We start from the raw sequence: 19972 nt of genomic DNA, 5'->3' as shown, positions 1-19972 counted from the left end.
TTTGTGCCATGCCAATGAGTTTTGACAAAGGAACATGGCGTGCCGGAGACTACCCTGTTTAATTTTCAAGAGCTCCTTTTGAGAGAAAAGAGAGTAGAAAAGGAAATTCAGTTAAATGAAGCAATAAAAGCAAAGAAGTTCTGTTTGAAGAGTTGACATTTCAGGAAGGATGTTACAGTTCTGTTCAGCTTACTTGAGAGAGATGTCTAGGCTAGAATGAGCACAAATCATGCATGAACAAGTTGTTTACACTGTCAGTCATTAGCTACACATTTGTAGTGCTAGAGAATGTTGGGAACTCTGCAGTGCCCTCCTTGAATTAGAGCCAGCATTGGTTGTGAAGCAACTGTTTGCTGTGTGCAACCTTCAGTGTTGTATGGATCACAGACTGGTCTTGTAGATGAAGCTAGCAGTCTTTGTTTACCTATATTTATGCAGGGAAGATTGCAAACTGTGAGCAGATGCTGAAGTCCTTACTTGAGCCATTCTGCCACTTGCTTGAAGGAAAGCTAACCATTGTGTCCTGCAAGCTGATGCTTACTCTGTGTTAGAAAAAACTAGACTGAAGCTTGTTCTGTCACATCAGCATTTGTCTTTTCCCTTCCATGGCAGTGTACAATACTTTGAGAAGTTCTGTGGTTCTCACTCCTAAACATCTCCCTGTTAGCCACCTTAAAGTCTGGTGCTCACTACTGGACCCAATATTCCTACAGGCTCTGCCCTACGTGGTCGTATTTGCCTGTCCAGGTATGACATTTGCTTCTGTTGCATTGACCTTAATGGAGAACTCTTTCCTGGCTATGCCTTCATAAAGAGACACCTTTGTTATGCATTTTGAGGGAAGACAGAAGCCAGTTCACAGTTTCTACCATTGTTCACAAAAGAGAAGGGTGAAGTGGGCACAAGGAGCCTTAGGTTAGTATTCAAGTGCTGTTCCTTCATCACTGTGAGAATGAAATAATTCCCAAATTAATACAAGTTGTGGAATTAGAACAGGAGCTTCTGGTGTGATAATTTGGTTCTTTGAACTGGGCGTCATTGTTTTCCAAGCAAGGAGAAATACCACACCTTGAAGGAAAGAGTTTTCTTATGTAACCTCCCACATGTGGAAAAACAAAAGAAATTAAATCTTAGGGCAGAAGGGCAACAAAAATGTAAAATAACTCCCAGTGAGCAGTGTGAGTCTGTGTTTCTAGATACTCCTAAAAACATGGCTCTGCTGCCCTCAGAAATTTGGTCAGTTCATCAGTGCAGTAACCTGTGACTCATAAGCTGTTTTAAATGTGCCAAGTTTTTATACAAAATGCATTGACCAACTGTCCACGATCCATTAGCAATGAGCAATCTGCTTGGTTTTCTATGAGCAGTTTCTTTTAGCCTCTCATGGTTTTTGTTTCCTTTTAATGTGGCATGCAGGGAGGGATGTGTGCAATGGAGTGACACCACAGCTTCCTATGCTGACAATTGCTAATGAAAAATTTGCACTGTTAGATATACCTAATTTGATGGACTGAACTTGCTAGTTTTCAAATCACATAAAGCTAAAGTACATTGACAGTGATGAGTGATACACACTTGCCAGCACAAATGTGTCAGTATGTTCAGTTCCATGAATACATTAAGCACTGTGGATGCACTTAGCATAATGCGTTTGTGTTTTAACTGGATATTCTGTGGCTGGATTGATGTTTGCATCAGAGGAATTCCACCTTTATAGCATGTATTCAACTTTGCTGAAAGTAAAGTCAGAAGGTTCGGTATGAGCTGAATTTGACCTAAGATCAAAAAGAAAAGTTTGATTTTGCTGTTGTCTTCCTTCTCCTGTGTTTCCCTTTCCCTTGGAGGTGGCAATCTGAAGCCATCAAAGTATCTTATTAGCGACAGCAACGGCTAAATAGGAAACATTTAATTTTTGAGAAATAACGAGAGAGTGTGTTCTGGCGTTCTTTCTGTCAGCTTCTGCCTCTCTCCTATCATTTAGATCCTAATTGCTACAAATTACAGTGTGTAGTTTTTATCAGTTGTGGACCAACAGACTCAGGAGTGATGTACACTATGATATTGTATTGAAACAACATTGTAGATGCTGATGTGTAGACACATGTTTAGTGTAAAACGAACTGGGAGCACTCAGTAAAACTGAAATGAGAACACTGGATGCCTAGATGAAAAGCTGTGTTTCACAGGATCAGTACCTTTCCCTTCATTGGTGGGGCAAGGTGGCTTTTTGTAATGGGCAGGGCATAAGGAATACAGAGTATTGTGCCCCTGGGTGCTTCCCTCTCCTTTGCTTTCTTAGCATATGGTCTTGATTTTGATTGTGGCCTTCAGCAGTGACACTTTATGATATCCTAATTTAACCTGCTGGTTTGTACACTCATCTGCCTTCCTGAAAATCATTCAGCTTTCTCCAAAACCGTGGAAAAACACTTTGGTTTCCTGACGCTTTGGGCAACTGACAGCATCTTTACACAACTCCTGATATTGTGATGTTGTCTTCAGATGTGGGGCTTGCCCCTACCCACAGGGCAATTCCCTCCTTGGCGATGGTGAGCACGCTTTGGCTTGGGGAACAGCCACCAGTCTGTGCCTCTATTGGAGCGAAAAAGTGTGGCGCAGAGGTCATAGCTTTTCTTTAAGTCTGAAATCCAGGCAGTGAAGCAGCCTGCCATGGAACAGCAGTTTATGGAGGGATATGAATTAGTCATCCAAGGTGCCAGCCCCAACCCCAGGTTGGCAGGGTGCAAACCCCTCCCTGCTCTATGAAGTTACTGGGATATGGCCGTGTGGCCAAATCAGCTGCAGGAGGTGGGTGCAAGCGAGGTAGAAGCTCCCCCTGCCTCAGTTCTTCCCCTCTGAGATGAAGGTCCTGTGTGGGGGGGCAGCAGGTGGGGAGTCTTTCTGCCCTGCACTCATTGCCTTGACCTCCATTCTTGCTGGACAATGAGGAATTAATTCAACCAGCCATTGATCCACCCTGTCACTGCAGAGGAAGAGCCAGCTATGCCAAGACCGGCTGCTGGTATGTGCCTTTTGCACCGGAGCTGGTCCCAGGTGGCTCAGAGGTTGAGCAGGACAGAATGTGCCTACCTGCAGAGTAACCGAGATGTCCACCCTTGCTGCAGCACAGCTCTGCTCCCAACCTAGGGAGCAGACACAAGGATTTCACATAACTCCCTTCTTGTAGGAGTGCTCGCAGTGAGGGGAAAGGCCCCGTCACATGGGCTGAGGGCAACTGGTGAGCCAGAAAGCCAGCACCCCGATCCCGGCAGTGGCAGGAGGGCTTTTGTCTGGAAAAGGGCGTATGTCATGCATGCAGAAGAGTTAGTCATGTGGGAAAAAGGCTGCTCAGGGGATTAAAAGGACTATTTGCCCAGCCCCCGGTTTGAAGCACCAGGAAGAGGGAGAGGAGCTGGGATTGCCCCCCAGCAATGCCCAGGTGCAGCTGCAGCAGTGTGGCCCCTCTCCAAGTACTACTGTAGTGTCACAGAAACGTGCGCTGGGGCTGAAGCCATGCTTGGGCCATCCACTGCCTCCACAAAGCCACTTTACGGGGAGCCCTCAGAGCAAGGACTTGCCAGGTATTTAACTGATTTGAGCAGCTCTTTGGCAAACAGCAGAGGAATGGCAGAGAGTGGCTCAGGCGCAACCCTGCACAGGCAGCGGGACGGCTGTTCCACAGCAGCTCGTCCTCCTTGGGGATGCTCCAAGCCATGCAGCCCTGGTGCTATGCAGCCATAGCCCTTCAGAGCTCCTCTCTGTAAATCAGTCACTGAGTAATGCTTATGTCTGTCTTTTATGCACTAGGCAGAATAACAAAGTGCAGCAGAGAGCTTAGGCAATTATCCTGCCTGGAAAAAAATTGCCTGATAATGATATTTTAAGCAATTTAAAGACTTTGTGATGCCCAATCCACAACACAGGAGTTTCTTATTGAGGCATGCCCTGACTGCAATTCTTTGTTATTGCAGTCCTAGTTTCATAGCACAGCTCAGCCAGCAACGTGAGTGATGAGGCAGAAAGCTGTTCTAACAAAGCCAGAGTACAGACGAACATTGGCGGGCAGCTATTTAAGTAGATGTCAAGCAACTCAAACCCTTGAGACTACTGGACTGGGAGTATCAGGTAGGAGCTGGGAGCCACAGTGCTCACTGCCGACCTGAGGGGTGGAGGGGAGGATTGGCACACTGGAAAAGAATGAGCTTGTGCCGTCATGTCAGGTTATCTGCAGCCTTTGTACTGTGGCAAACTGACATAGTCATCTTTGCTCTGAGCCAAGCAGGCTGCCTGCCATTGCATACAACATCTTTGAATGAGACTGGATTTTAACTCCTCGTTGCTCTTCTCCTGTCAACCAAGCCCAAGGGCTGCTGCCTTGCTGCCCTTGCTGGATGTTTGGATTTCCTGAAAAGGATCAAGCTACTTCCATTTCTCAGTTGTTTGCTGTTCCTTTTTGCTGTGGCACAAACTATCTCCAGGTTCTTGCCAGACCAGCCAGAAGGTCCACCCCAAAAAATGCTCCCAGCTCATCTGAGAGTGGATGGCATCCTCTCCCAACAGACCTGCCCTCACCATTTTAGACTACACAAGTCACTCCAAGCTCAGAGCCCAGCCATCCTTCAGAAAGCCTGCAGTAAGGCTGACACAAACAAGTCTGTATCCAGTGGTCTTCCATGTGTCTGCTTGCGGAAACAAATCCATCCATGAAAGTATGATGTGTGTGGAGCCCCACTGTTGTAACTGTTTTTCAGAACATGTCTTTGTGCTAATTAATCTCACAGGTTAGAGTTTTTTCTCTTGAGTTAAGGCAATGGCAAGAAAGATGCAGTGTAATTCTTGTATTATTTCTCAGATATGATATCAAGTGTTGCATTTAGGTATGCAATAGAAAAGAACTTACAAAGAAGGCTGAAAATCTGCGGCGTAATTCAGTGTGGCTCTCCCTGCTACCATTTTCAGCTCACTGTTTTAGTACCTGAAGAAGTACTGGGTCCAGTGAGTGTTCAGGTAATTTACCAGCATAGAGGAGAAAATGAGAGTTAAAGTGAACAGTCAACATAATCCCTGTTGACTAATGGGAGAGAAGAAATCGTATCAAGGTAATAATAGACATAATTCCCTGCTCTGACAGACAGCAGATGAAACAACACAAAAACCTATCAACATTTCAGTACATGACAGACTCACTGACAAATTAAGGAACGATGAGCTAGACAAGAATCACAAAAGGCGCATAATTACTTAAAAAAACAGGCTTTACAGTTATCAGTCAAGAAGAGGGGCCATTTTAAGTGATAACTCCTGGGCCTTGCTGTATCCCATACAATCTGGATGAGGGAAGAGAAAACCTAACAGGTTTGCGGCATTGCCAGGTGGAAGTCTTTTGAAGGATTAACGATTCCAAATGATCATAAAAAACTGGATAACTGGTCTGAAATCATTGCTATGGATTCAGCCCAAACAAATTCAAAGTATGCTTATTAGTGCCACCCTGGAACCAGAGGTACAGAGACAAAAAAGGAACAACTGAGCAAGTAGCAGTGCTACTGGAAAGGTCACAAATGAGTCAATGTTGGCTGATGTTGCCAGAAAGAAGGTGTGTATCAGCAAGGTACATCATCTAAGATATGGATGGTGATTGCACTACTGATCATTGATAAGGTTTCAGTTACGATCAGATGTGGACATGATTGCTGAGAAAGCACAAAATGTAGTGAGTCTGGATGGCGCTGAGAAAAGTAACATGGAATTTAGGGAACGTGGGGAAGGGTTGAGTGAATGTTATTGAAAAAAAAAAAAGATTGCTAAAAGATTGTTAAAAGATTGTACACGGATGAGAGATCACTTTTACCTGGTCCATGGGACATGTATCACACAATATTGAAACAAGGTGTTTCCTCAAGGTCCCTAGTTTCTGGCTCTGCTTGCTAGGGGATGCCTGTTGCTGGTTGCCCTGATGAGGCTGTGCTAGTTTCAGTCTCTTGCAGATGGAAGGCTGCTGCTACCTTCTTGGGTTTGGCAATGAAGGGGCTGATTGCTGCTGCTGATATGCAGACTCAGTGGTTTTGGAGGGGCTCTGCTGGGAACTGGAAACCAAACCCACGGATGTGGCTGCAGAGTTGTGTCCCAAAAAACTCCCCCTTGGCAAGAAATAAACCAAGAACCCAAACCAAAAGCAGCCAGGTGATCCTGGGTAGAAACAGGCTAATTTAAAAAAATACCAAGATATTGTCTGAACCATAACACTCAACCCAAGCTGCATTTCCAGAACTAATTTGTGCATCGATTTTCTCATTGATCTGCAGTAAGTGCTAGGTTCCAAGCTAGATTAGCAAAGGTATTAAGATGTTAAACTGGAGTCATATTAGTAGTCAGAGTCACCATAGTACTTAAATCCAGTCGACTTATAGTTCAGATTAGGTCTCTATGCAAGACGCTGTGATCCCACTTATCTCTTGCTATTTTTCAATAGTTCAGTGAACACATTAAAAAATCTGGTTTTATATGCCCCAGATGCTTTGAAAATGAGGTATATCATCCAAACCACTTGGGCTTTGCAAAGGCTTTTAAAACATGGACCTAAACCCCCAGCCAGATACCCTATGTCAGGCTAACTGGGGTTTCTTCCTGCCTGGGAGTTAAGGTTCACAGCTTGGTGTTTCAGTGAAGTTTCTAAATATTTTTACAGCTTATCACCAACTTGTTAAAGGATTCACAGATTCTGAGCTACCAAAGACAAGGGCAGGCTATAGATAAATTGGCCAGCGGTATCATTGACAGCACATTTGGGAAACATTAACCAAAAGTAAAAGCCTTTTATAAGAAGGCCATAAAATGGCAGCAGTAATTATGTTTTCCCAAAGTTAATAATTGACTTTTGTTTATTTGTCTTTTTATAAAAAACTTTTTCCTTTCTCTCCTACAATGGATAAAACCCATAAAAGGCCCCACAAATTGGATTCAGCCTTTTTTCTTCACTCTAGTCATGCTTGAAGGCTGATGAGATATAGCCTGACACAGAAGCTTACCTGAGGAAACCTACTTCACTGAGTGGTTCTTAGCCCAGACAAGAATATGTTGGTCCACCTTTGGCTTGTCTGTGGTCTGAGCGCTGTCGTGACCCCCCAGGATGTCACACTACAAGCCCAAATGTTTCTAGAAGAATTTAACAGGAAGGCAGAAGACATCAGCTATGAAAGCGCCCTTGCCTCATGGAACTACAACACCAACATCACTGAGGAGACTGCCAGGCAAATGGTAAGTGCTCCATCCCACGGGTTTTACTGTTTTTTGAGGAATCTGACGGCTACTTTCTAGCCTATTTTGGTTCCAGTTAAGTTGGCTGAAATTGGACTGCTACTTCTTTGGTAGCTGTGGTTTAGTTTCAGGAGGGTAGAGGGTCTTGCTTTAACACAGCAATGCCTCGCTGGAGGTGCCTGGGCCACTACCAGCCTCTACAGCTTAGGGTTGGTGCCTAGGCTGCCTATGCAGCACATGGGGATGGTCAGAGGCTGGACTTGTCCCTAGCCATTACCCTGAGTCACCCTGGTGAGTGAAGAGGAAAGGCAAGGAAGTGGTGCATGTTCTGCTCTGAAATGTGAGAGAGATGCTTCCTTCTGATTGGGGTCCACCACCACCAGCGCTTCCTGGTGCACCGTTCCTGTGTAGGACCCCTTTCCTCTTGGAGAGGTCACAGGCTGGAGGCATGGTCTTCTTCCAGGGCCCAGGCGAGATGCTGCCTTGCAGCAGAAAAGACCACAGCATTTGTACGTACGTTATCTTGCAGTACAGTTCTCCCTGCTTCTCAACCTCTAGCTGTCGAGGCAGATGGGATCTGTAGGCAGGTACCGTGTTTATGAAGAGCAGTTAGCCATGATCTAGGTGGTTACAAGATCATGGCTGCCATGCCTCAGCCTAGCATCTCATAACAGTGGAGCCTTTCAAAATGGACAGACACCTTGAATTTTGTAGCTGTGTGTATTTTAAGATTAACTCAAGCTTTACAGAAAAACAATTCAGAGCAGAAAAATGAAGCTGAACATCCTACATCCAATTTTCCGTAATGGTTTAACTCTTCCACTTCGTGGTCTTATAGCTTAATTAAAACATGGTTTAATGATCGTATTTCTTAATTAAAGCAAGGAGACTGGTTGCTGGAAGAAATCTGAATGGCTAATCATTGTCAACCTGGAATGTTTTCTGAGGCACCAGGTACTTATACTCTAACATTTCCGAACATGTAAAATAAAAGCCTGATATAGTAGCTTCAGCATTAGTGAGATGATAATAAAATACATGAGAAGACACCAGCAAGAAGAATCAATTAGTTCAGTGCTCAAAGAGAACATTTTCTCTCACTTGATCTCTTCAGTAACACTTGAAATAAGCCCACTTATGAGAATCAGAGTTAATGAATACTGTCTTTTCTGGCTCCTTCCCAACCATATTCCTTGTAAACTGTGCCACAAACACCTTAACTATTCCTCTGACTTCTCAACCAGTACCTCTAATTGAGGAAAAATCAGACAGCAAGCTAACTTCTTTCCCCCAGCTTTTATAGCCAAAGAGCCCCCTCTTCTGCCTCACTGCTACTAAGGCACCTATCAATCCCTGCTCAGCACAAGGAGTTCAGACACAGATTTACACAATGTGCATGAAAGAGCTTTTCAGAGTCAATATGACATTGGTGTTTCCTGATGCTTCAGCAGGGAGGGGCTCTGCTGAGGGAGATGTTACAGGTGCCTTCTCCACAACCCAGGAAGCTCTGGCATGAGCACAATTAATTAAAATGTCCTGAGGATCCAGGTTAATTAGTACTGTTCTTGTTACCATTTGGGATGGGTATTGATATGCAATGTACAAACATTTTAAAAAGGGGAATAAAAATAACACAGTCCGAAATCCAAATAATGTCTTTATGGGGCTACTTTGTGCACTGAAATCGGGGAGTTTCACATCTCATGGTATAAAACTGTAGCAGTGATAAAAGCAACCTCATGCAAAACATTGAGGTTTTGCATGCCCAATCTAGGCACCTATTTCTGGGCTTCTAAGCTCAAGTATAATAATTTATTTACCAGAACTTCAGGAGAAATTGATATTTGCATATGGTTATTGATTTTATATATATTGATCTATTATGATATTATTGATATATAAATTGATATATGCATATGGCTGCTGTCTGTCACTGCTACTTGAAGCAGAAATGGGGAATGACATCTGGGATGCAGACCTCTCGTGCCCTGACTTGTATCTGGTTTTTGTTAGGCACAGGTGGGTGGAAAAAAGCACTAAAGGAAGAACACATGGTGTTTTAAAGTATCAGGGAACAGAGGTAGGTGATGCTGGATCAATTATAACAAGCATGGTGTGAGGTGACAGGTCTGCTTTTTGCTATTTCCAAAGAAAAAGTTATCTGGATATGCTAACAAAGCAAAGCCAAAGCATTCTTCAATCATTTGCAAATCAGTGCAAATGCTCAGCCTGCAATCCCCAGGTGGTCTCCACAAAGGAAGTTTTCCCAGAAGTAACATTCTTGCCTACTGAGTATTTCAGGATGGTGGCCTCTTTCGGCAGAGTAATTCAGGGTTTGTGTGAACCTCTTTCAGAATGAGGCAGGTGCCAAGTGGTCCATGTTTTACGAGGAGGCCTCCAGGAATGCCAGCAGCTTCCCGTTATCCAGCATCCAGGATGCTCTCACCAGGCTTCAGATTCAGGCTCTCCAGGACAGAGGATCATCTGTGCTGTCACCAGAAAAATACAGCAGAGTAAGTTGATGAATGTAGCTCATTATTGTGAGGTGAGCTGAGCTGAGCTGCCTGCCACAGCACCCCCCAAGCAAGGGCAGAGTGTTGTTGCCACCCTGCTTGTCTCAGGATGATGCCTTTTTCCAGCACCAGAATGGAGAGTGTACCTGTTCAAGGTACTCATAGCAGTGCAGGACTGATGGGGAGGTCTGGTTTACGAAGCTGGTTCCCATCCAAGTCAGCAGTTTCGTTGTGTAATCCATGCAATGAATTTCGAACATGAACACACGCCTCAAAGGTGTCCTTGACAAATAGCTGTATTGGTCCTAAGTGGAAAAGAGTACCTGTGAGAAGTGCTTGGCTAAGTCCAGACCTAGAGCAATGAGCAGAAAGAGATGGGTCAAAGGATATTCAATGAGTCAAAAAGGTGGAGGAAGACTTTCTTTCTTTGCTCATGTTTCATTATTAACCAGTGAAAAAGGGGGTGTTTTATGCAGCGGGCACACTGGGTTGCCTGAAATTGCAGAGGGTTGGTGACTTCCTTCCACAGAAGGCTGCTGAAGGCCATCAGGATTTAGCAAGATTCATAGTAAGGCTTGATGTTTCCACTGACAAGTTTATGTAAGAGGCATGTGCATGGATAATGACTATATGTGGAGTTGGAATAGCTGTGCAGACGCAAAAGGGATTTATAACCAAACACTTTAAGGCTAAATTAGTTTCCTTTTGCTGCAGATTAAATTGAAAGAGCATTGAACTTGGGGATCCTGCAGTCCTGATTCTAGAAGGATCCTGAGATTTTTCTGCTGAGATCAGCAGTGTTAACCACCATGCAAGAAAAGCAGATTGGATGGATCTCCTGTCTGATCCAAATGAGATGTGTTTCTGGGCAGATTACCTTGGTGGGAATGCTGACAGTTCCTACAAAGTTGTGTTTATTTTGGAACACAGCAATGCACTGATGGCAATACTTTCTCTGTTGAGGAGGATTTTTTTCAGTATCCTCCCTGTTTTGACGCCTGCAATTTCCCAGATAAATGGCCTTTGGGGGTGAAATTGGCTTTTGCTTGACAAGTGACTTTTTGTACAGTCCGATGGGATTCATCAATACAAAAATTTCTCTAGGCACCAACTTACTTTAATGCTAACAGAGATAAAGTTAGAGCTAGTCATTAACTACCCCTCCCACTGACAGCTCTACATAGTTATGATTTAAAGGTTTAAATGAGAAATAACGTAGTCCAAAAAGAGAAGCTAAAAGTGGTACATGGATTTTTTGAGGTATGAAAATCTGAAACATAAAAAAACACCTCAAACCAGAGCTATTAGCATAGTTTCGGAGGTAGAGCTGAATGATTTCAGATTAATTTGGCCTTCAGCTGACCCAAGACATAAGCTGTAACTTCCCTGTAATGAAGTATAAGCAGATCTATGCAACCAGTGCCATGTGATGTAAAAAACCGCAAGTAACAGGGAGCGTCGCAGCACCTGCAGAAGGGGCCCTTTTTGCTGCCACTGAAAACCATGACCTACCTGAAAAATTTAGGTGCATCCACGCTTACGGAAGCATGTTGCTAAACTGTATTGTTTGATTGCTACTGTACATTGCTAGCTGTCATGATAATCATTAAATCCAGGGCTCTCTCTGACTGTATACTAAGGACCTGAATATTACATCATAAATTTGGGAGATTATCTGCCTTTTCCAGCTAGGTCCTGGTTCAGTAATGCATTTAGGAAAATTCTTTCATTAATCTCTACTGAGTTTAACCGTTTGTTTAAATGCTAAGCTGGTGGGTGAAGTGTTGAATTGAGCTTTTAAGGAATTAGCATAATTGGCTGTTATTTTGCACAAAGTGTGTTTCTAACAGACTATCTCACACCTAACTTGCAGCTGAGCACTGTGCTAAATACAATGAGTACCATCTACAGCACTGGGACTGTCTGTAAAATCACCGAACCATCCGAGTGTTTGGTGCTGGAGCCAGGTACAGTACTAACCATAGCCCCTACTCTGTCCTTTACACTGAGGGTTCAAAACCAAAAAGCCCAAGAGTGGCTCCTGACTGCAAGAGACCAGGCTGTCATTTCAATAGATATATTCTGTTATCTAAAACTTAGTCACAATTTAATTGCATCGTGTGGTTCAGGGACCTCCAGCGGGCCTGCTGCCCACAAGACATACTGTCTCCTACCTGTAGTAGACAGAATTTGAAGAGAGCTTTCAGCTTGTGTGACAGTCTGCCTGTCACCTGGAGTTTGCCTGTGTCACAGAAAGTCCATTTTCTTCCCCATCATCAAAGTCCTGTTGGACTCAACATTACATTGAGGCCAGTCCCAAGAACACTGCCCGTTTAAGGGAAGCTAATGTAAAGAGAGCATATAAGGGACTCATGATCTGCTCCATGTCTCTTAAAGAGAAGGACAGGAAAAGCTCAAATCAGAAAAGGATGCAATAAAATAGTGAGTTCTTGAAAATTTCTTTTGCTTTGGCTAATTTGTTTCCTGTGAAAGAAAAACAGAGATTCTGCTCTTTCAAGTCTTAGTACTTATTTTTCTTTTCTGACAGGTCTTGACACTATTATGGCCAACAGCACGGATTATAATGAGAGGCTGTGGGCCTGGGAAGGCTGGAGAGCTGGCGTTGGCAGAACGATGAGGCCATTATATGAAGAGTATGTTGAACTTAAAAATGAGGTTGCAAAGCTTAATAGTAAGTCGCAATTTTATCTTTCTTTTCTGGCACCCAGAAAGTAACAAACATGCATGAGTCTTGCACAATTTGGAACTGTTTTCTCAAGGGACAATGGCAGATGGCTGCTAGTTTTCTTTTAAAATATCTTTTGAAGTAGCTATATTATCTGTCTCTTGGCCAAACTGCACCTGTATCACCTGCTTTCCTATATCCTTGTTTTGTGAAAAGTGTCAAGCTGGAGCTAGACATAAGGAATAAGAAATTATAGCCTGAATAGTTAGACACGAAAAAATCAAATATTAAGAAATGATCATAAAGAACTTTCTCCATATCACTAAGGAAGAGGCCTCAGCTATGAGACATTTCTACTCCAGGCTTAATGGAGCTCAGTGGACTGGAAGATTTGGTGGAACTGGGAGATGAGTTCCAGTCCTGGTATCTACACCTGCCCTGGTGATTTCGTTGCTAGAAGGGGGGGGCCATATTCAGTGTCCACCACCTTACATCTTCAGTGAGAACCCCTTAGTACACAGCCTGACAGAGGCTGCCCTCCCTCATAGCCACAGGTGCTCCAGTCAGGAGTGACAATTTCCTTTGACCTCCAACTGGAATGACCTTAATTAGCAGATAACCGTGACTGCAATAACTGCATTTCTTGGAACACTACCATACCTGCATATTCATGGAACAGAGCCATGGATGAGCACTCTCCCCCTGCCTAGACCCTTTGAGGTCTGCATGGGATCAGCAGGGAGCAGCACTTCTGCAGACCCACGTGGTTCCATGTGTGGTATCCTGATTTGATGCATCTGTGCTTTACAGGTTATTCTGACTATGGAGATTACTGGAGAGCAAATTATGAAGCAGACTATCCAGAAGAATACAAATACAGCCGTGACCAACTGGTCAGAGATGTGGAGAAGACATTTGAGCAGGTAGAGGCAGAAAAAAGCTCTCATCTGAGCCACAGGGTTGTGTTTTGTGATGGAGGTCTCATGTGTCAATGTTGTGAAGGAAGACCTGCTTTAAACTGACTAATCCTAGCCCGCATGGGGTTAATAGATGTTGGGAAACATAAACTTTTTAACCTCCGCAGCCATTCTAAGATCAGCTTGGTCCCCTTTGGCTGCGCTGTGCCAAAGGCTGGGAAAAGAGGGGGCTCTGCAGAGCTGAGATGTCTCTCCTCCAGGCAGGGCCCATGTGGGAAACCATGTTACCCATGGGTAGATGGCATCTGTGATATTCCTCATGTAAAGTTAGCAATTCTCCCTCCCTCATATCTGAGCAGGACTTCTGGGGTTAGGATCTGGACTCAGCACTTGAGCCCTGAGGCAAAGCTCGGCTGCAGGTTTGGGGTACACTTACCTGCCAGGAGAACTTTGTCAGACACTTTTGAGGCTCTCTGTTTAAGAGGGATGAGTGGGGTAGAGCAAAGAGAAAATAATTTGTTTCCTTCTTCTCCTCTGCCTCCAGATAAAACCTCTGTACCAACAGCTGCATGCCTATGTGAGGCACCAGCTGGAGCAGGTCTATGGCCCCGAGCTCATCAGCTCCACAGGATGCCTGCCTGCTCACTTGCTGGGTATGTCAACGCGGCCGTGCCACGCAAGCCTGACTTTGTACACAGGGCAGACCCCTTCAAGGCATAAGGGAAGAGAGTAATCTGCCTGTTTAATCAGGATATTAACAAACAGGTTACAGATAAGAGAAAGGGAGAGGAGAAATGGAGTAAAGTCCCTGGCAGAGATGACACAGGTGCTTAGCAGCAGTGGCAGGTAGGGAAGGCAGGTGTCCTCATCCTTGCTGGAGCTGGTAACTCTCAGCTCAGAACTCCAGCACTGGGTGGGACATTTCCCTCTCCTCTGCAGCACTTGTCTTACTTAGAAATGAGAGTTTCAGAGAGACCCATATTCCCTTTTAAATCGTATTTTAAGGACCCGCATTTCCACAACTTTGCTTCCAAAGCACAAAGCATCAGGTTGCTGTAACTGTAATGTACCTGAACACGGCATCAACAATCATGTGGACTAACAACGTGAAGTTCAGTTGTGAACAGACCTTTAGGAAGGTGACCTGTTCTGAAACTGCATTTTAAAATAATAGCTGATCTTGTAGAATAAAAGGATCTTTGATCTGACTTTGACCTATGCATGACTTCCTAGAACTTCTGACCTCCACAGCTGAATCAGACCTATTTACATGTATAGGACATCCATTTATGACACTGCACAATTTCTAGAACTGTCTAGCACTTTTGAACAATATATAAGCAATCATTTAAATTCTTTCTTTGTTTCTTTCTTTATTTGAAGGTGATATGTGGGGTAGATTTTGGACAAATCTGTATGCCTTGACAGTTCCCTATCCAGCCAAACCCAACATTGATGTAACTTCTACAATGGTTCAAAAGGTAAGACGTGCTTTTATGCAGTACAAATTACGCAAGAAATCTAGATGGAATAACAATTATAGAGCAGATCTCAGCTGCTTTTTTAGAAAGCCATAGCTGCCCTAAGGCAAAACATTGCTTTCAGCATCCTTTTTTGTTTGCAGTTCACCTTAATGTGTTCATGCACTGTACCTTTTCCCTTAGCTGTTCTCCTCTCTTTCTTCTCCAGTTTCTTTGACTGGCTTAATCTTGGCTCCACATCTATTTTCCTCAGAGACCTCCATCCATTAAGAGATGTATTTTGTACATATAAATATTTCAGAACTCATGGAGTTGGCTGGTTTCAAATATGACCTTTGCCAGCCATTACCATAATCAAATAGTTTGTGTATTGCAGTTTGGGTTGTTGTTTGGTTTGTGGTTTTTTTTTCCCAGTCTTGTTTATTTGAATACAGCTAGGAACTGCAGTGCTGCCTGTTATCTTTTGATCGCTGCATGGCACCATAAGGTCTGTGTTTGAGATCTGTGGTGCTAACAGCTGTGACAACACCTTTACCAAAACGGGAACATGGATGAAGATAAATCTCTGTAGTCTTGACTAAGATTCACTCCTTTTACAAGATAAAAGAAGTGAAGCTCTGGTGGAATTTAATTTCTAAAATGTGATTATTCACCTGAAATCTACCTCCTTTTCAATAGGAGCACTCCATGCAAAAGTTACGCTGGCAAGAGAAGGAATGGAGAAATTTGATTCATAAGCAGTTTGAACAAGTCTGCATCAATCTCACCTCTGTTTTACAATACTGACCCCCTTGTAGTCATAAACTTATGTATATTAAAGTACCACTGTGAGGAGGAAAGCATTATTTACAGAGCCTTGAGGCAAAGGCTGAACTCATCCTTGTTAGTGGATGTACCCAATTTAGGATTCTCATCCAACTGATCTGTCTGCCACCTAAATGACTCTGAAAACTCAGTCCAGTACATGCAGAGGTCCTCCTATGTAGAATAATAAAACTGCTGAATGACAAAAATGTTTTGAACATTACCATGCAGTTATAATCTGAGAAGTCTTCTAGATGCATTTGCAAGGTTTTATGGTTCTGGCTGAGATCTCCTGTAATACTCATATTCTTGGAGTGCTGCTTCGCTCTCTCAAATCAGTAGTCCCCAGCTGAAATGGCCAAAGGGTTGCACCCCAGATCTGACATGCTATTGAGAGGCATGCCTTTTTTATGTGCACTGCCTTATCTTTGGTTGAGGGCTTCTCTGGTCTGGGCCAGGTGCTATCTGCTGAACCTCTGAGTGAGGAAACCGGTTTTGTTTGTGGAGAAAACACTTAATTCCAGTTACCAGCAGAATTTACGGAAATGCCAAAGGCAAACACTACCATCTTATTCCCAGAAAATGAGGTGCTGATCTGAAGTTCATGGGAGATAAATACGAAGGCAGCTGCCCTGTGTTAAGCCCACCACAGGGAACAGGCTCTGTGGGAAGCAATGGTTAATGGTGGCGTTGTCTCCCTCAGCAGTGGGATGCAATGAGAATATTTAAAGCTGCTGAGGCCTTCTTCACCTCCATTGGCCTCGACGAAATGACTGAGGGCTTCTGGAATAACTCTATGCTCACAGAGCCAGCAGACAATAGGAAAGTTGTCTGCCATCCTACAGCATGGGATCTGGGGAAAAATGACTACAGGTACTGTGTTTACTAAAACCCCTTTTTATACCATCTCATAAAACACTCATATTTTCACTAATGGTACACCATACTGGTATAAGTTATATTTTTTCATTATTAATAATTTTCTTCTAGCTGATAAGATGGGAAAGGAAGACAAAAGAGCAGTCATTCCTGTGGGACTGTAAACCTTTCTGTGTAACTTTTTCTATGAAGATCTAATAACTACTCTCAAATTTATATGAATTACAGAAATGGCTATGCTCTAGAGCTTAAGGAATAAGCATAAATACTGGTATTTGTGGATACCAGTGAGATTTGGGGACACTTGCCCACTCAGCAGCAATGGGACACGATTCCTAAACAGCAAGTGAAAACCTGAGAGCCCACCTTCTTCTTTAGCAGATATATCCAGTTTTGTGAAAATCCAACAATCTCTTCTGTATTTGGGAAAGGAGAGGGACAGCAAATTCCCACACAGGGAAGTCTCTTGGGGCAAATTCTGTGCCCTCCCTGCGGTTACCTGGGGAAAGGGGCTGGTCCCCAGCAGAGCCTTAGTGAAAGCTGCCAGCCTCACACCTCACCAGTTGAGGAAGCCGAAAGGAAACGCTATTTGGAAGAAATTCCATTATTTAATAGTGCCAATGGGAGGCTGAAGTAGCCAGAGTCAGTGGCACACAGTTTTTTTACACTACTCTCTTCCTAAGCTTGATGGTGGGTACTCGCTCTAACACAGTGACTTTATTGCCAAGATTCAAAGTGCATCTGCTTCTCACAAAACAACAATTTTCTCATACCCCCAACACAATTTCAAGGTGGGTGAAAGTGTTCTGCTGAATTCCCCCTCCAAGTATAGCTCTTGCAGGAGAAACTGCATCCCACGCTAAGATGTGTCTGCCCAGGCTTTGCAAGGGGCAAAGGGTGTTTGCAAGTTGTGGAGGCTGCTTTGTAGGTAGGGCTTGGGCAGCAGCTGGCTGGACCACTGTCTCTCTAAACACAAACATGTTGCTCTGGTGTGCAGGATCAAGATGTGCACCAAAGTGACCATGGATGACTTCTTGACCGCGCACCATGAGATGGGCCACATCGAGTATGACATGGCGTACTCTGTGCAGCCCTACCTGCTAAGAGGCGGTGCCAATGAGGGCTTCCACGAAGCAGTGGGTGAAATTATGTCACTTTCTGCAGCCACCCCTCAGCACTTGAAATCTCTTGACCTCCTAGAGCAAACTTTCCAAGAGGATGAAGGTAAATGCATACATAAATATTATATATTTATGTGAAAACACTTGCAGGTCTTATTTTGTAGCAGAAGATTGTGTCTGCAAACTGAGTGAGCAGCTCAGAGGCTTCTAAAAGTCTTACCCCACTAACTTACCAGAAATACCATTTTTTTTCCCCAGATCACATCATGAAGCAAGGGTCACTACTTTATAATGCTGCTACATAATTTAGAAACAAATAGCTAGCACTTCATTATCTTCAGTACTGAACAACTTATTCCCAAATCTTCATTGTTCATTTAGATGAGACTCCAATAGTCTTTTCAATTTCTGTTGCATGAATCTGTACATATTTCTACCAAGTATGTACTTAGCAGTTCAAATGAAACTGAAACCTTGAGATTTCCATCTCCTACTTAAGTGAATATTGAGCAGACAATGTAGGTAGGCCTTCGTTATAATGCATTTTGTCTGGCTTCTCTGAATATTACCTTATAAAGATGGAGATGTACACTTTGTACATTCTGAGATGTCTTCAACTTGATATTCCCCAGAGCCTGGGAAGATTTCCAGTGGTATATAATGAAATGTAAATGCCAAAGTACTAGGTTATTTAAGGGGGGGGGGGGGGGGGGGAGAGAGAGGCAAAAGCGTATACAATACCTAAGTGATCTTTTCTCGTGTTGCTTTTTTCAGTAGTATTCACTTTTTCTTTAGTGAAAATTTGTAATTCAAACCAGATGTAAGCATTAGCTGTAAAAGGAAGCAACTTAAGCTTTCTAATCAGATACTAATTGCTACCATAACCATTACCTTAACTACTTCTCTCTTCAGAAACGGAAATCAACTTTCTGCTCAAACAAGCACTAACGATTGTTGGAACAATGCCTTTTACTTACATGCTGGAGAAGTGGAGGTGGATGGTGTTTAGCGGTGAGATTACAAAGCAGGAATGGACGAAGCGGTGGTGGGAGATGAAGTAAGTTTGTGAAACAAAAGCAATTTTTTGCAAATGAACCTGCAAAACCAGCCCTTCATAGTTACTCAGTGCAGTGAAGTGCCTGTGCCCCGACAGGGCAGGATCTGTCTTTCAGGCTGTTTCTACATTGCCTGGTAGAATACCAGCTACAAATGCTCAGTGTGGTAGAGACAACATCTCACAAGCAATGTGTCCCCATTAGCACTGTGTATAGCCCCCAGCAGTGTACCCTGCCTCTCAGCAGACTTTCCCCTCATTTCTAATGTCAGTTCCTCTGATAAAGACAGCCCTTGGCCTTCACATGAGATGTTCCAGATCCCAGGATTGACCCTGCCGTTTCCCTGACACACACCTCTCCTAAGTCTTATCAGCCATAAACTCTGGTTTGCTTCCCACCGCCTTAAGGACAAGTGGAAAGTGAAGTTCATCATGCTTGCCAGCCTGAGAAGCATAGGGACCTCAGTTTACCAAATGTCTGTGCACTCTTGTCTCCCCCTTCTCACGTGGTTTTGGAGGCAAATTGTCTGAAAGACTCCAGACTGATCCTTTACTTTCTTATTGAGACACCACTTTTCTCGATCAAGGAAATACAGTTCCCTTGGCAAGTAGAGTCCAGAGGTGTCTTTTCAGATAATGCCCACCAGCCAACCTGTTTTCAGTACCCTGGTGCTCAAGATTAAAAAGCAGTTTGATTCAAACTGGAGACTGTAATTTCCCAGGTTTGTTAATATGGGGGCAGAAAAATGCAAAGAAACCTAACAAGCCCACACTGAAAATGGGGTCTGAACTCTTAACATGACCAAAAAACAGCCTCCACCAGCAAACAAAATCTGTAACAAAATTTGATATAAGCAAACCTCCTGACCCACTGTAAAAATCAATCAGCTTCAATTTATTCAAAAGTAGCAGAGATGTCAGAAAATTGAGAATGACAAATTGTTCAGGGAAGCTTATCACATCTGTTGTAGCAGCACCACAAAGCTCTCTGCTGGAGCAAGACCTTGAAGTGCAGGTTTATGGAAAATATTTCCATGGGAGCTTATTACGATTTTCAGAATTTAGGGAATGGGCTTGTTTCCATAAATCACACTCTCAGGAGAGGAAAATAGAGAGAAATTTAATCTCCCGCCTAGTGGCACAACAGGCCATACAGCACAAAAAGTGCAAGTGTTAGTCTCCAAAGTGGGGATGGTCCAGGGCATGAGGTGTACACATGAAGCTTATGTCTTGTAGATTATTTCATTCCACTAGTTACTC

The 19972-nt window shown here is 43.5% G+C and overlaps 1 protein-coding gene across 1 annotated transcript in view; it reads left to right on the top strand.

Annotated features, from left to right (window-relative positions):
• The first annotated feature begins 6949 nt into the window (after positions 1 to 6949).
• ACE2 (angiotensin converting enzyme 2) overlaps positions 6950 to 19972 on the top strand; it is a 28138-nt gene continuing 15115 nt past the window's right edge. Inside the window, exons 1-10 of the mRNA XM_061453145.1 lie at positions 6950 to 7257; positions 9612 to 9770; positions 11644 to 11737; positions 12319 to 12462; positions 13267 to 13379; positions 13918 to 14026; positions 14757 to 14854; positions 16362 to 16531; positions 17535 to 17761; positions 18571 to 18715. Of these exons, the coding sequence (XP_061309129.1) occupies positions 7075 to 7257; positions 9612 to 9770; positions 11644 to 11737; positions 12319 to 12462; positions 13267 to 13379; positions 13918 to 14026; positions 14757 to 14854; positions 16362 to 16531; positions 17535 to 17761; positions 18571 to 18715 (1442 nt within the window). The 5' untranslated portion in view covers positions 6950 to 7074. The remainder of the gene's footprint in view (positions 7258 to 9611; positions 9771 to 11643; positions 11738 to 12318; positions 12463 to 13266; positions 13380 to 13917; positions 14027 to 14756; positions 14855 to 16361; positions 16532 to 17534; positions 17762 to 18570; positions 18716 to 19972) is intronic.

This window comes from Pezoporus flaviventris, unplaced genomic scaffold (genome assembly GCF_033815535.1).
Source record: "Pezoporus flaviventris isolate CSIRO_AGI_PZ_B2104156 unplaced genomic scaffold, CSIRO_AGI_Pfla_v1 ptg000015l, whole genome shotgun sequence".
In the NCBI taxonomy this organism is placed as follows: Eukaryota; Metazoa; Chordata; class Aves; order Psittaciformes; family Psittacidae; genus Pezoporus; species Pezoporus flaviventris.
Note: the sequence above shows the minus strand (reverse complement) of the source record. Positions and strands in the feature narration are given on the sequence as shown.